This window comes from Cyprinus carpio, chromosome A25, assembly GCF_018340385.1.
Source record: "Cyprinus carpio isolate SPL01 chromosome A25, ASM1834038v1, whole genome shotgun sequence".
NCBI classification, from domain to species: Eukaryota; Metazoa; Chordata; class Actinopteri; order Cypriniformes; family Cyprinidae; genus Cyprinus; species Cyprinus carpio.
The window spans coordinates 8,507,726-8,520,251 of record NC_056596.1 but is presented as its reverse complement, the minus strand read 5'-3'; the positions used below and the strand labels follow the sequence as shown (position 1 = coordinate 8,520,251).

The following is a 12,526-nucleotide window of genomic DNA, read 5'->3' as shown; positions in this document are numbered from 1 at the left end:
CTAATACACTGAAATGAGATCAGACACACAGGTTATTGATAAATTAATTCAAATAAAAACATTAAAATAAATCAATTTGAATGTAAATTAATAAATTAAAAATGAAATTAAAATAAATGAAATAAAATAAAATAAATTAAACTAAACAAACATTTTTTTAGGGTTACATGGCATGCTGAAGTATTTTGCCACATTATTAGCACATTGATCAGCTGTTTTAGTGAGAAAATTAGGGCAAAACCTGCTAGGAACCACAGTAAAATATCACAAGTTTAAGTTAGCAGGTCAGTGTCACACTGTGCAATTACACAAGATGAACAGGGCACAATATTAAGTTAAACAGTCAATAAATAAATAAACCAATGAATCAATGCTTAAGCCAAAGCAACAAGCGTTGTCCTGAAAAATAAGGCTAAAAGCTTGTGCTTTGATTAGCCAGACACAAAAAAACACACTACCACCCCAAATCCCAGACTTTGCAATAAAGACTAAACCTTTGTGGGCAAAAATGAAATGACTTCTGATTCACATAAACACACGAGGGCTCCTCTAAAAACTTCAGAGGATTCTGTAACCTGAAGAAATCTCTTTTAAACATCATCTTGTCCCAGGACACAAGGTGCTTACCAGCGAGAGGGTAAAGGGGTTGTTAGGTCTGTGATCGGTCTCATATAAGATGGCCAGTGTAGCTGCTTTAACTCCAATAGCAGAGGAAACCTTTCCCACAGTTCTCTGACAATCAGCAGTGAAGAAATGAAGGGGAAAAGGGAGAATAGAAAAAAGAAGAAATGTGGAAGATATTCAAACCATAGTGGAGAATGATACAGAAGTGAAAGAGTGAGATAGTGGACCCTTTTTAATCAAATTTAAATTAAACTTTAAATAAATTTTACAGAATTTAATGGTATTCTTTTATATTAAAGTTCTCTCTCATTAATTTTTTTTTAATAAGAAACTATTTATATAGCCCTATTTAACAGTTTTCCGCTAACTACACGATATATACAAGGAATACTAAATAGAAATGTAATAAGTTTTACCGCCCATCTCATTTCTTCATGTTTCAGGGACTTGAGAAAAAGCAACATATCTTAAAAAGTGTTGTGATCTCTCAACAAACTACTACATAAAAATTACAGTTGTGTTCTTTCATGCATTCAATGTGTAGCAAATGTGATGCTTCTTCAAAGGAGCGACATGCTCATTTTATAATGTAAATCATGCAAAAAAAAAATGACAGTTTTTACATTGGCCCTAGTTAGAAATAATTTATTTTTTATTTTTAACTGTACAAAATATGAAAAGAAATCATAACTGCTTTATTAATGGCAAACACCAAAAAAGTGTTTATGACATGCAAGGTTAAGGTCAGTTTATTGTTTTTGCTTCATTTTTATTCAGGCAGTATAAGGACGCACGGCCACAGCATAGTTGCTTGAATACCTGTTTGGAGGGGTCAAGGCACTCTACACGTCTGATTTCAGAGTGATCTGTGTGCTTAACGTCGTTCAGCTGTGTTTCTGAATCTTCACTGCACTACAACCAATGGAAAATTGGATATACAAATTTTATTTTTTTTCATTCTGTAATGTGACTCAAACCACAGAGTGTTTATGCATTTTGAAACAGTACAGCTCCTCTAATTACTATTATTAGTATAATCACAATGTTTTACCTGCTTGTACTGGACTGAAGGAACAGGAGACAGATGACAGGAGGGAGTAGAGCATTCTGGGATAGCGTGAACTGAAAAAGCTTTAGAAGAAGAAACAGCAGAAGAGTTTTCATCTGCCTGTGTCAGGAGGGCAAAGAAGATGTAGAAAAAAAGAAACATTTAAAAAAAGAAATCACAGTCCAAAGATTATTCAGAAACTAAACAAGTAAGATGACAGAAGGGAAGGACAGACGTAAAATAAATATTAAAAAAACAAACAAATTACCACTACTTCTACAACTAATAAATAAATAAATGTATTATTATTATTATAGCTAATACTGAAATACTGCATTATTTTAAATATTTATTGTTATAATAAATAAATAAAATACTACTGCTAACAATAAATAAACTATATTGAGCAATAATATTATTGAGTGTAGTTGATATTAAAATATTAATATGTATTATATTAAATATCTCTTATAATTAATAACAATGTCATTAATAAATAAAATGACATTTCATAAAGAAATAAATAACTACTACTACAAATATAATATTAGTTATTATTGTGAGTGTAGCTAATATTGAAATATTAATACAGTTTTAAATTTAATATTGTTATAAAAATAAATTAAATCAGTACCACTACAAAATATAATAATACAATAATAATATAATTCGTGTTTTAATAATATTTCAAAATATTCCAATGGAATAATTTTTAAAAATCAGTTATGAATATCTTAAAATAATCATATTGGTCAAAACCCATGAGGATTTCAGTCTCACTATAGGAGAGAATGAAAAAGGGAAAGAAAGACAGAAAGAGAGAAAAGAGGACTACATTCAGCAAAGTGGCCAACCGCAATGTGACTGTTTTATGCGTTCCTGATTAGTTCTGCTGAAATTAGAGCGTGCTGACCAAACAAATGCTGTTCTGCATTTCTTCTGCCTCAGTTGTTGCATTTAATAACTATAAAAGTCAGGATGAAAAAGAAAAGGTCACTGTAAATAAAGCATGGAGAAAGAGAGAGCGAGAGAGAGAGAGAGATCACCAATGTTGGCATATTTAAGTCCTTGTTCCTCTGAAGTCCTTTCAAGGGAAAATCCCTTGTGAGGTCAAGTAAGGACAAACAAACTTTGCAGAAAGTGTCCAAAATAAAATGTCATAGATATTGAGGCTATTTTCTCACCAAAAACCAAAACACAACACAAAGTACTTGTTAAAACACTCTAAACCAGCTGCTGAAGTTCTGTGAGCACACAGCAAGCAGGGCTGTACCATGATGCTCTAGTATTATGGGTGCAATCCAAAAACAAGTCTTTGCTTTTCACCTGAGGTTGAAGTGGTTTGCCAGTGAACAGGCGGCTCAGTTGCTGAGCTCGTTCTTTAATGCTCTTTTTGTTGAACTGTCTAGTAATTTCAGCTTGCACTTTTCTCTGCAAAGTATTCAAAGGCAAAAGATACAGAAAGCATCACAAGAGCTAATGGAAGTAAAACCATGACTGTCTGTAGCAGTAAAGGCCCCAATATACTCAAAACAAAGTTCTTTTTCATTTTTCGTTTAGGGGTAAAACGAAGTTCGAAATACGTGAGCAGCAGTATACTGTTATCAAACATCATTCTGATGAATGTGATGATTATATGAATATTTAAATACGTGCTGCGTGCTTTCCTCTCAGTTTCCGGTCACGTCTATTTACATGGCACTTTATTCAATATATTGCTTAAAAGCAAGCAGCAGTATTAAACATGAGAAACTGTCTCATCTTATCAGAAGTTTAATTTGCAACTATAAAGCAGCTCTCCACTGCACGGACATCTCACCTCCAAGGACTCGACAGGTGAAATGTACCCAGAGAAGGGTTCTGCGTGAAAGAAGGCGGAGCGACCAATGGTAGTACGAAGGTGTTTTGCAGCCAGTAATTGTGGCGTAATTTTCAAACTCCCAAAACGTTTCAAAACATGTGACATCAAACAAACTTCGTTTTGGCCGGATTTTGTGACATCACATCAGTTGGTTCTTCGATTTCGCTTGAAGAATATCAGGGCCTTAAGAAAACAGATTATTCAAAGTTTTCAATAATCAATGTAAAATATTCATGCATGGCATGCAAGCTCAAAATAAATTGGGAAGAAGATATAAGAGTCTGTCCTCATGCTTAATCAGAGTAGTTAAAAAAAAGAAATGACTTGATATTAATGATATTAATATAAATTATTTGAATTAACCTAAAAATTATGCGAAAAAAATCTTTGGAGTAATAATCTTATTTATTTTTTATTTTAAAGGGGTCATGAACAGAGAAATAAAAATTCCCTTGATCTTTTTACATATAAGAGGTCATTGTAGTATAAATACATCCTGTAAATTTCAGAACTCAAAACTTTCTCATTAGTCTAAAAACAGCATATATTGAAGCCAATCTGCCAAAATGACAGGTTGTGGAATGTGCCACTTTATGATGTAATAGTGTGGCTAAACCCCGCCTCTGCAGATGATGTTCAACACCTGCTTCGACATCACTGCTTGTTTAGCTTTGCTAATCGATTTGTGCATGTAGTGGGTAAATAACGAGAGAGACATTCGCAGGTCTACAAAGAAATCAAACGATAAAGATGGCCCTGAAAAAAACAACAAGAAAACAACATTGCATTGCCTTCCTTCTGATCCCAACATTAAGAAAGAGTGGATGAAGTTTATTTTTAATGAAGTTCCAGACCACGTCAGTAAGAACTTCGCTTCATTCTACCGCAGATTCATTTACAAACAAGGTACAGTTTGACGCAGGATTTTCAGAAAGACAAACTAAAAGACAATGCTGTGCTGACTATATTGGATCCGACAGTAATGTGCACCACACAAGTGTGAGTAACTGTTTTTATTATGTGATCGCTATTGCTTCTGTTATTACAGATTGTTTGATATGTACTGAGTATTTATGCGTTTTTAACCTAAATCACAGCAGTGTCCATTTGTAGGATGTAGGCTGTCAATCATACACAGCTGTTAGCTAATCATAGCAGTGGGTGTTTACTTCTGAGTTTACAATCTGCCACGCCTATGGGGCTCAAAACAGGACAGAAAATAGCATATTACTTCTAAATTATGACATAAGTGTACCATAGAGAACAGTAAAAATTAATTAAAAAGGCAGTACATGACCTCTTTGAAATAAATTTTACTGTATGTATTGCTCAGAAAACATTAGTAGCGATTATTTAGAGTGCGTGCAAAACTCATGCTGGGAATGTTATTCTTGGTTACTATGCTGTTGCTAAGGTGTTTAAGTGCTTTTTGATACTCCTCTATTTTAGAAATGTAATGGGTTTGATTGATGCATCACACCATTCACCTGGCTGACTTCCTCTTCCAGCTTCTGTTGGCACTGCAACATGGTGCTCAGGGCTGGCGTGAAGGATGGGAGTGAATCTGAGGGATCTGCCGTCAATGAGGGCAGATGAGAATCCGACTGAAGCACTTTGAAGGGAAGGTGAGGAGATCTGGGACGAGGCTCACTGCTTTGATAACTTGAGGGAATTTCAGTAAGCGGAGGACTATGGTGAATGCCAGTGTTTTTGTGGTTGGACTGGATTTCTTTGTGACCGTGACTGGACTGGATTTGTAAACGGTGGTCAGAATGATGGGTCTCATTCCTCGTGTGAGATTCCAGCAGTCTGAGATAAGGAGAAGGCTGAAAGGACACGGGTGACAATTTGTCAAATCTGAAGCCAGATTCATTAAAAAATTATTAGGGATGCATGATATATGTTGGTGCCATATCGGTTATCAGCAGATATTACAGGTTTTCAAAAAAATTCATTGTACTGGTAGATACATTTTCTTTATTTTTACATTTAGATCATATAATGCTTACTAACCAATAGTAAATCTTAGAAAAACACTAATTTAATAATCTTTAGCAAAATCTTAAAATAAATATCCATTTTCACACTCTTCATAATAATTGTCTAAATGTCTACATTCACTCGTAGCATCAATTTACTTTTGAGTATTTTATTTTGAATTTATTAAGAAAGTCTCAATTTAAGAAATAATCATTTAAAATTTTTGATTTAAGAATTAATCAAATTATTTAAAAATATATTTTATTTATAAAATTTGAATATCAGCCATAACGCAAAAATATTTGGCACAGGTGCATATATTGCTGTATCCCTAATTTATTTTTATTTTATTTTTTAAACTCAAGAACAGTTTGAATTAAAACTAATTTAATAACACTGTTAAATAAATATATATGTGTATATATGCAATATATATATATATATATATATATATATATATATATATATATATATATATATATATATATATATAGCAAATCTCAACATGAATTTCCATTTTTCAGTGGGTACATTTTAATGTTGTGATACCTAAATTCACTTGTAGATTTTGGTTTTAAGTGTTTTATTTTGAAATCATAAAAAGTTTTTTTTTTATTTAACTTTTTATTAAATAATCTTAATAGTCTATAAACTACCCTTAAATAGACTTTAAAAAGAGTCTAAATTCAAACTTTAAATGACTGTTCTAAAAAGAACATACCACACAAATGACATTTAACTGGAACATCAATGATCGACTGAATGTGGAAAACCCATACGGAATGACTGACTGACAGGAATGTTATTCTAGGAAATGTCGATCTAGTGACATTGTCTACTCGTGTAAATCACATTGCATTCGTGGATGTGTATCACGTTAGCAGTGGACACACATGATGGAATCAATACACCGCATGAGATTGTGGGTGATGTGGAATGACGGATCTTTCACACGCTACGGAGCATACCTGCCATTTTGGTTTGGAAGGAGGGGGTGGAGGGGGTGCGGGCTGGCTCTTAGGTTTGGCAAACCGTGGGTTTTCTGTCATGTCCAGAGATACGGGTGTGTCAGCAACAGAGTCAGTCTCAGATTCAGACTAGTTTCGGTAACATTGCACCCAGGGAGATAGAAAGAGATAGAAAATGCAGAAAGAAACAGGACGGAAAGGAAGAGAAAATCAGAGGAAAGCTAGAAATGCCACAGAAAAAGGAAAGTAAATGTAAGAGCAGAACAACTGAATGAAACGGCATTAAATGCTTAAAACCACAGACTGGCTTATAATCAACAACTCGACAGCACTGCAAAGAAAATTCATTAGCTATTCATATTCAGTTATAGAGTATTAACACTCCATGAGTGACCTACATCCTTTAAGCCTATAATTGAGCAGCCAGACCATTTAATGACCACTGCTAATCTCAAAAAGGAAAGCTTGCAGGAAAAAAACAGCAGGATGACTGTGAAAAAAAAAAAAACAAACACACAATTACACTGCATTAAGGGATTACAACTAAAGACAAAAGAGTCATTCTTCTGATTTCAAATTTCTGTAAATAATACTATTCATACTTCCTGAAAATCTGTTTCAAACCTACATAAAATTTGTGCCAGGAACAACAGAAATGTTATTTGTTTTTGTTGACTGGTTCATGTGGCTAGTTTTAATCTTAGTTTTCTAAAATTGACTAGAAAAACATTTGTCATTTTAAGTGTTACCAATTAGTCACTGGTAACACTTTACAATAAAGTTTAACTCAATAACATTTAATAAACTACATTTTAATGTACTTATTATTATTATACTATTGTTCATATGTTTAATTTATTATTGTATTATGAAGGTTTATGTACTCTATAAATATACAATTGTTATTCATGTAAGATCATAATAAATTAATATACGGTAATTCATCCCTGAATGATATAATTTAAAAATGTATATTGAGAAATAACAATCTAGATTATTTAAAGCTGTAAAAGAAAAGTGTACTTAATGCATTATACTGCAATAACTATTGTTAACGAAGTCAACATTTTTCTACCAACAACCCACCAAAAAAAACTCCCCAAATTCACAGCATTAATCTTACACTTTCTTCTTTGAGAAACAAAACTCATGTTTTGAAATGCACTGTCATGCATCCAAATGAAAATATTCTGCATCTGATGAAGCAGAGGATTTACTTTCGCTGCACAAAGACAGGTATTCATACGGGATTACAGGCACGGTTCAGGATCTGGATTAGATCAGAGATCCCTGCTGCTCGTTCTGCTGACTCCAGAGTATCAATACCACATGAGCAGTTTACACACTGTGTTTCTGAAATACTAAAACGACCAACTACAAGACAAAAGAAGAGTCCACAAAGAGTCTCAATATACATCCTGTTATCTTTTCAGCAGCTAAGGCTTTAGGAGATTGTAAGGATCATTGGTGTAGTAATGTCTCCTGATGGACACTGGCTGCTTTAAAAAAAAAAAAAAAAAAAGAAGAAGAAGAAGAAAAGAGAAGTGGAGCTGTACCTGTCTGTGCATACCACAGCTTGGTGCATTCTCCTCAAACCTGGCCAGCAGTTGAGTTGCCATGGACCGCACCTTATTTTCCTTCTGTTCCTCTCTCTCACCTACAGGGGGTGCACTCTGATTGGGCAGGTTAGCACTATAAATAAACATAACAATTAGAAAAAAAAAAACAAAAAACAGTAAGACAAATAAATAAACTTATGACATATAAGGCAATACAACATACATATTACACATGACCCCCTTCCTCTTTTTGTTGTCATTGTCTTCCAACTTTTTATCAACTGGGATACAAAAAGTGGTAGTGTTTTACATTATAAGGTTAAGCTTTTGGCTCAGTTTATATTAGTTAATTAAATAGGACAAAAATGCTACCTTTGGGATTCTCTTCCGAGGCAGTGCTTGATTTATCGAGTTGTAAAGAGAGTTTGTGGTCCTTGATGAATAGTCTTCATTATTAGCATCAGTCTCTTTGGGTACACCTGCAAACAAAACACAAAACTATTGTTTTGTATCATACTCTGGTGTGCAAATGAACAGGAAATATAATAATTCATTTTATTATATATTAAACATTAATTAAATATATAAAAATGTATAATAATAATAGTAGTAGTAATAATTAGAATATAATATATGAAATATAATATTCAAATTGTATATTATAAAACTCATAACAATTTAATATCCATAATTAACTATTATATAAACTGTTTTTAGTTATAATAATCTTGGCAGTATTAAGATTGCAATATAATTATATCGCAATATAATTTTTTTCAATAACGGTGCTATGATTTTTAAACATTTCCGATATTTCAATTTACATTACCAGTGTTTCCCATACATTGATTTATTTGTGGCAGCCCACCATAATATCAACACTGACCGCCACAAATAGATTTTGCAAAAGACTTTGACCGTTTGACTTTATTGAATAACGCACTGCACATTTCCAAATCAAAACGAGCTTACAGCCGTTACCGGGGTAACCACTGTTTCTGCCTCTCCAAAAGCGCCTCCAGCTGGCAAAGATAGAATCTGCAGCAACATGTGTTTTTGTTGTTGCTCACTCTTTTTTTCTCTTTTTTCTGGTTTTCTGCAGCAACTCTGTGTACTTTTCATATTCTTTATCCAGGCTGAAGCAGTTTTGTTTCAATCTATTAGAATAATCAGCTTTTGTTTTAGTTTAAATTTAAAGATATTAATATTAATAAGGTGAGTGAGAGTCTTTTGTTTATTTGAAAGGGATTTCTTATTTCTTGTTTGTATGAAGGCTAAATACATATAAAAAAATGAACTAATTTATTTGTACTGTTTTTATGTCTAAAATATATAGTTTTATAGGAGGTGGTTTCACAGACTTAGCAAATACATTTTTCAGAAGTTTGTAGGTACAGACATCCGTTCAGTGGGAGTTTTTGGCAATTTTTCCTGAGGCTTGTTTTTAATATTGTTCATGTTGATATCGGAATTATATTGTATCAACCAAAATTAAAAAAATATATTGTGATATAAATTTTGGCCATATCGTCCAGAACTAAAGACCACTGAAGACAAACAGTCAGTTAAAAAAAAAAAAAAAAAAAAAAAAAACCTCACTAAAAAAAACAAAACAGTCACTTAAAAAAAAAAATAAATAAATAAATAAATAAATAATAAAACTATATACAATAAATAAATGCTACATGCATATTATAAATTGATCAAATTAAAAAAATAAATAAATGCTACATGCATTGTATAAAGTGATCAAATGTATAAAAACACTGCATATTCTTCATTGTGTAAATTAAATATATATTTCTTATTATTAAAGTTACAGAAGTGATTTAGTTAAAGGCCAAAAATAACCTGCGCTCTAGCGGTGAGAAAATTTTTACAAAACTAATTAGAATATCAAACTGCGATAGAAATTAAATTCCAAAATTTCTACCAATAAATAGAGACTACAGTCAAAAAACCCACACCTAAGAAAAATTTCTACCAATAAATCGTGTCTACAGGTATATCACCCACTCCTAAGTACATTTATGACGTACTTTAGAATTCAGAATTATACTACATGACTGATACAACCCAACTGAAGACTTTCAAACTTCATTTGGGTTTTTTTTATTGAGGTACTACACTATGGAAAGCTCTACCTGTGATGGATTGAGGCGAGTTGCGGAACATCTCGTAAAATTTGGAGAGGTAGAGCACCATAATGAGCTTGTCCGGCCCCTGTTCGGCATTCATTTCCTTTCCTGTGGTGACTGGCTGGATTCCAAACTCCCTCTCTGCCACGTCAAATGCCAACTGGTTGTTTTTAGCGCAATCTGCCTCGTTCAGGGAGTCAAAATCACTGAAGGAAGAGATAAAGAGAGGAAGAAGACACCACAAAAGTGAGATAAACAGGTAGATCAAACGAGGGAACACAGGGGCAAGAAAGTCCTTATCAGGTCTGGATGGCATTCCACTGCACTGAGAACCTGTGTTCTCGCAATCTGTATCCTTGGTGATGCATAATATTTGTCAAAAACCCTCTCACAGAATGGTGTGATGATTGGACGAGCTGATTTATAATGAGTCACATCTCGCCGACACATTTTCTTTCACATCCATAAGGGACAGATCAAAAAAAATGACAAAAATATTATAAAATATCCGATGTCAATCATGATGCAAGGTCTACAGAGTCAGGGCAGAATATGTGCATGTTTTTCTTAATCTTTCTTTCGGTCAAATAAATGTTTCACCTCCCTACTGGTCCCTTTTGATACATTCAACTTACTGAAGTGAACTGAACTACTTTCACTAAGCTGCAGGGGAAGCGAAGTTGAAATATCAAAGCTATTGTCCTTTAGTACAGGCAAACTTGTTTAGATGGCTTAGGGAAGGAGGTACTGCCACGCATGAAAGATTAAAGAGCCACCAAATAATGAACCGTATGAGGGTGCGACCATTGAACTGAATGAAAATGATAGCCAGTTTGTGTGTGAGATCTTGCTCACATGAGGTCCGGCCGCTGGCGGTGAATGAGGGCGCACAGAGCCAGGCCGCTCCTCCAGGAGGTTGTAAGGTCAGTCACATCCACGCCCCTGTAGCCCTGGGTCTGCTTCTGACACCACAGCAGCAGCCGGCTGGGACGCACCTCTGATTCTGAAATCAATAAGAACCATCATTAGGAGCTTTACAGTGAAACGTTTTTTAATTATGAAATTTGTAATCCAATATACATGTATTCACAGACAGCCAAAATATTCAACGTTGAAAAATAAGACAGCTCTTTATAATACCTGCCAGTGATAAACACTACTGTTCAAAAGTTTGGCTTCAATAAGATTTATTTTGAAAGAAGTTAATACTTTTTTATTCAGCAAGGACACATTAACTAAAAAATGGTAAAGACATTTATAATGTTACAAAACATTTCTATATAAAATATTGTTCTTTTAAACTTTCTATTCATCAAATAATTTATTTAAATATAAAAGGTTTTTTTATTACTTTTTATTATGGCCAACAAATAAATAAAGTGGTCTTGTATAACCCTGAACGGGTGTGTGTGTATAATCTGTATAATATACAGGCTCTGTGACAAATAGTTTTTTTGTAAGTTGCTTTACATATACAAACATACACCTCATTACAGTGTGATTGATCAGATTCACTAAAAGTCTACACATGCTTTTGTAGGCCCTTTTGTCATGTAACATGACTCTTTTGATTGAGTAGAGGGTGTGGAAACCTTTGTTCCTGTGAGGCCACATCCAGATGAGCCAGTATAAAACAAATATGGATCTTGTGGCATCACTACATCATTTTTTCTAACTGTAGTATAATGAAACTGAATGAGATTTAGGTTAAGTGGAAATATGACAGTTGTGATTATGAAACAAATTAAATTTTTCAATATGGAGTTTCATAAAGTGCTTTTCTGTCAAGCGTAGCATGATCAAGGGGAACTTGCCAGGGGAATCATAACCTGATATTGCTTTCTTTTTCAATCAATTTTAAGTAGAAATCCAGAAATAAGACAAAATTGCAAGATGTTGCAAAGCAAATGCAGGGATTGCTTGAATTTGCATTGATTCTTCTGATTGCAGTCCCTGAAAGGACTGTTTCAACAAAACAGAATCAGGCAGTCACATCTACTACCATCTTCATAAAACACAAATTTTGAATTTACCTTGTCTGGAGATGTTTACAGATGTGCGTGTGGGTCCACTGCGCCCCAGAGAGCTCAAGCCCTGCTCGCCGTTAATGTACAGATGCCGCACCTGGGACGGGAAGTTTAGCATTTAGAGGAGGAAGACGGATGCATATAGATCTGGTGTGTATGATGTATGGTGATGATGTGTGTCAGTCTCACCTGATGTGGTCGTACACAGGTGGAGTTGAGGTTGGGGTAGCGTGTGGCTGGGTCTATGGTGTACTGCTCAAAGTTTTTTGAGATGTTTTCTGCGGTCGTCTGAGGCAGCAGCCTGTAGATGCTCTCCCTATA

General features: G+C 33.9%; 1 protein-coding gene across 1 annotated transcript in view; it reads right to left on the bottom strand.

The window, feature by feature from the left end:
* Window positions 1-12,526, bottom strand: part of LOC109109600 (protein-methionine sulfoxide oxidase mical2b-like) — a 46,574-nt gene that overhangs the window by 15,963 nt on the left and 18,085 nt on the right. Inside the window, exons 10-22 of the mRNA XM_042715914.1 lie at window positions 12,395-12,521; window positions 12,212-12,302; window positions 11,034-11,181; window positions 10,185-10,384; window positions 8,414-8,519; window positions 8,264-8,323; window positions 8,038-8,173; window positions 6,482-6,610; window positions 5,021-5,359; window positions 2,999-3,103; window positions 1,676-1,792; window positions 1,444-1,536; window positions 628-732 (exon numbers count right to left, since the gene is read on the bottom strand). Of these exons, the coding sequence (XP_042571848.1) occupies window positions 628-732; window positions 1,444-1,536; window positions 1,676-1,792; window positions 2,999-3,103; window positions 5,021-5,359; window positions 6,482-6,610; window positions 8,038-8,173; window positions 8,264-8,323; window positions 8,414-8,519; window positions 10,185-10,384; window positions 11,034-11,181; window positions 12,212-12,302; window positions 12,395-12,521 (1,756 nt within the window). The remainder of the gene's footprint in view (window positions 1-627; window positions 733-1,443; window positions 1,537-1,675; window positions 1,793-2,998; window positions 3,104-5,020; window positions 5,360-6,481; window positions 6,611-8,037; window positions 8,174-8,263; window positions 8,324-8,413; window positions 8,520-10,184; window positions 10,385-11,033; window positions 11,182-12,211; window positions 12,303-12,394; window positions 12,522-12,526) is intronic.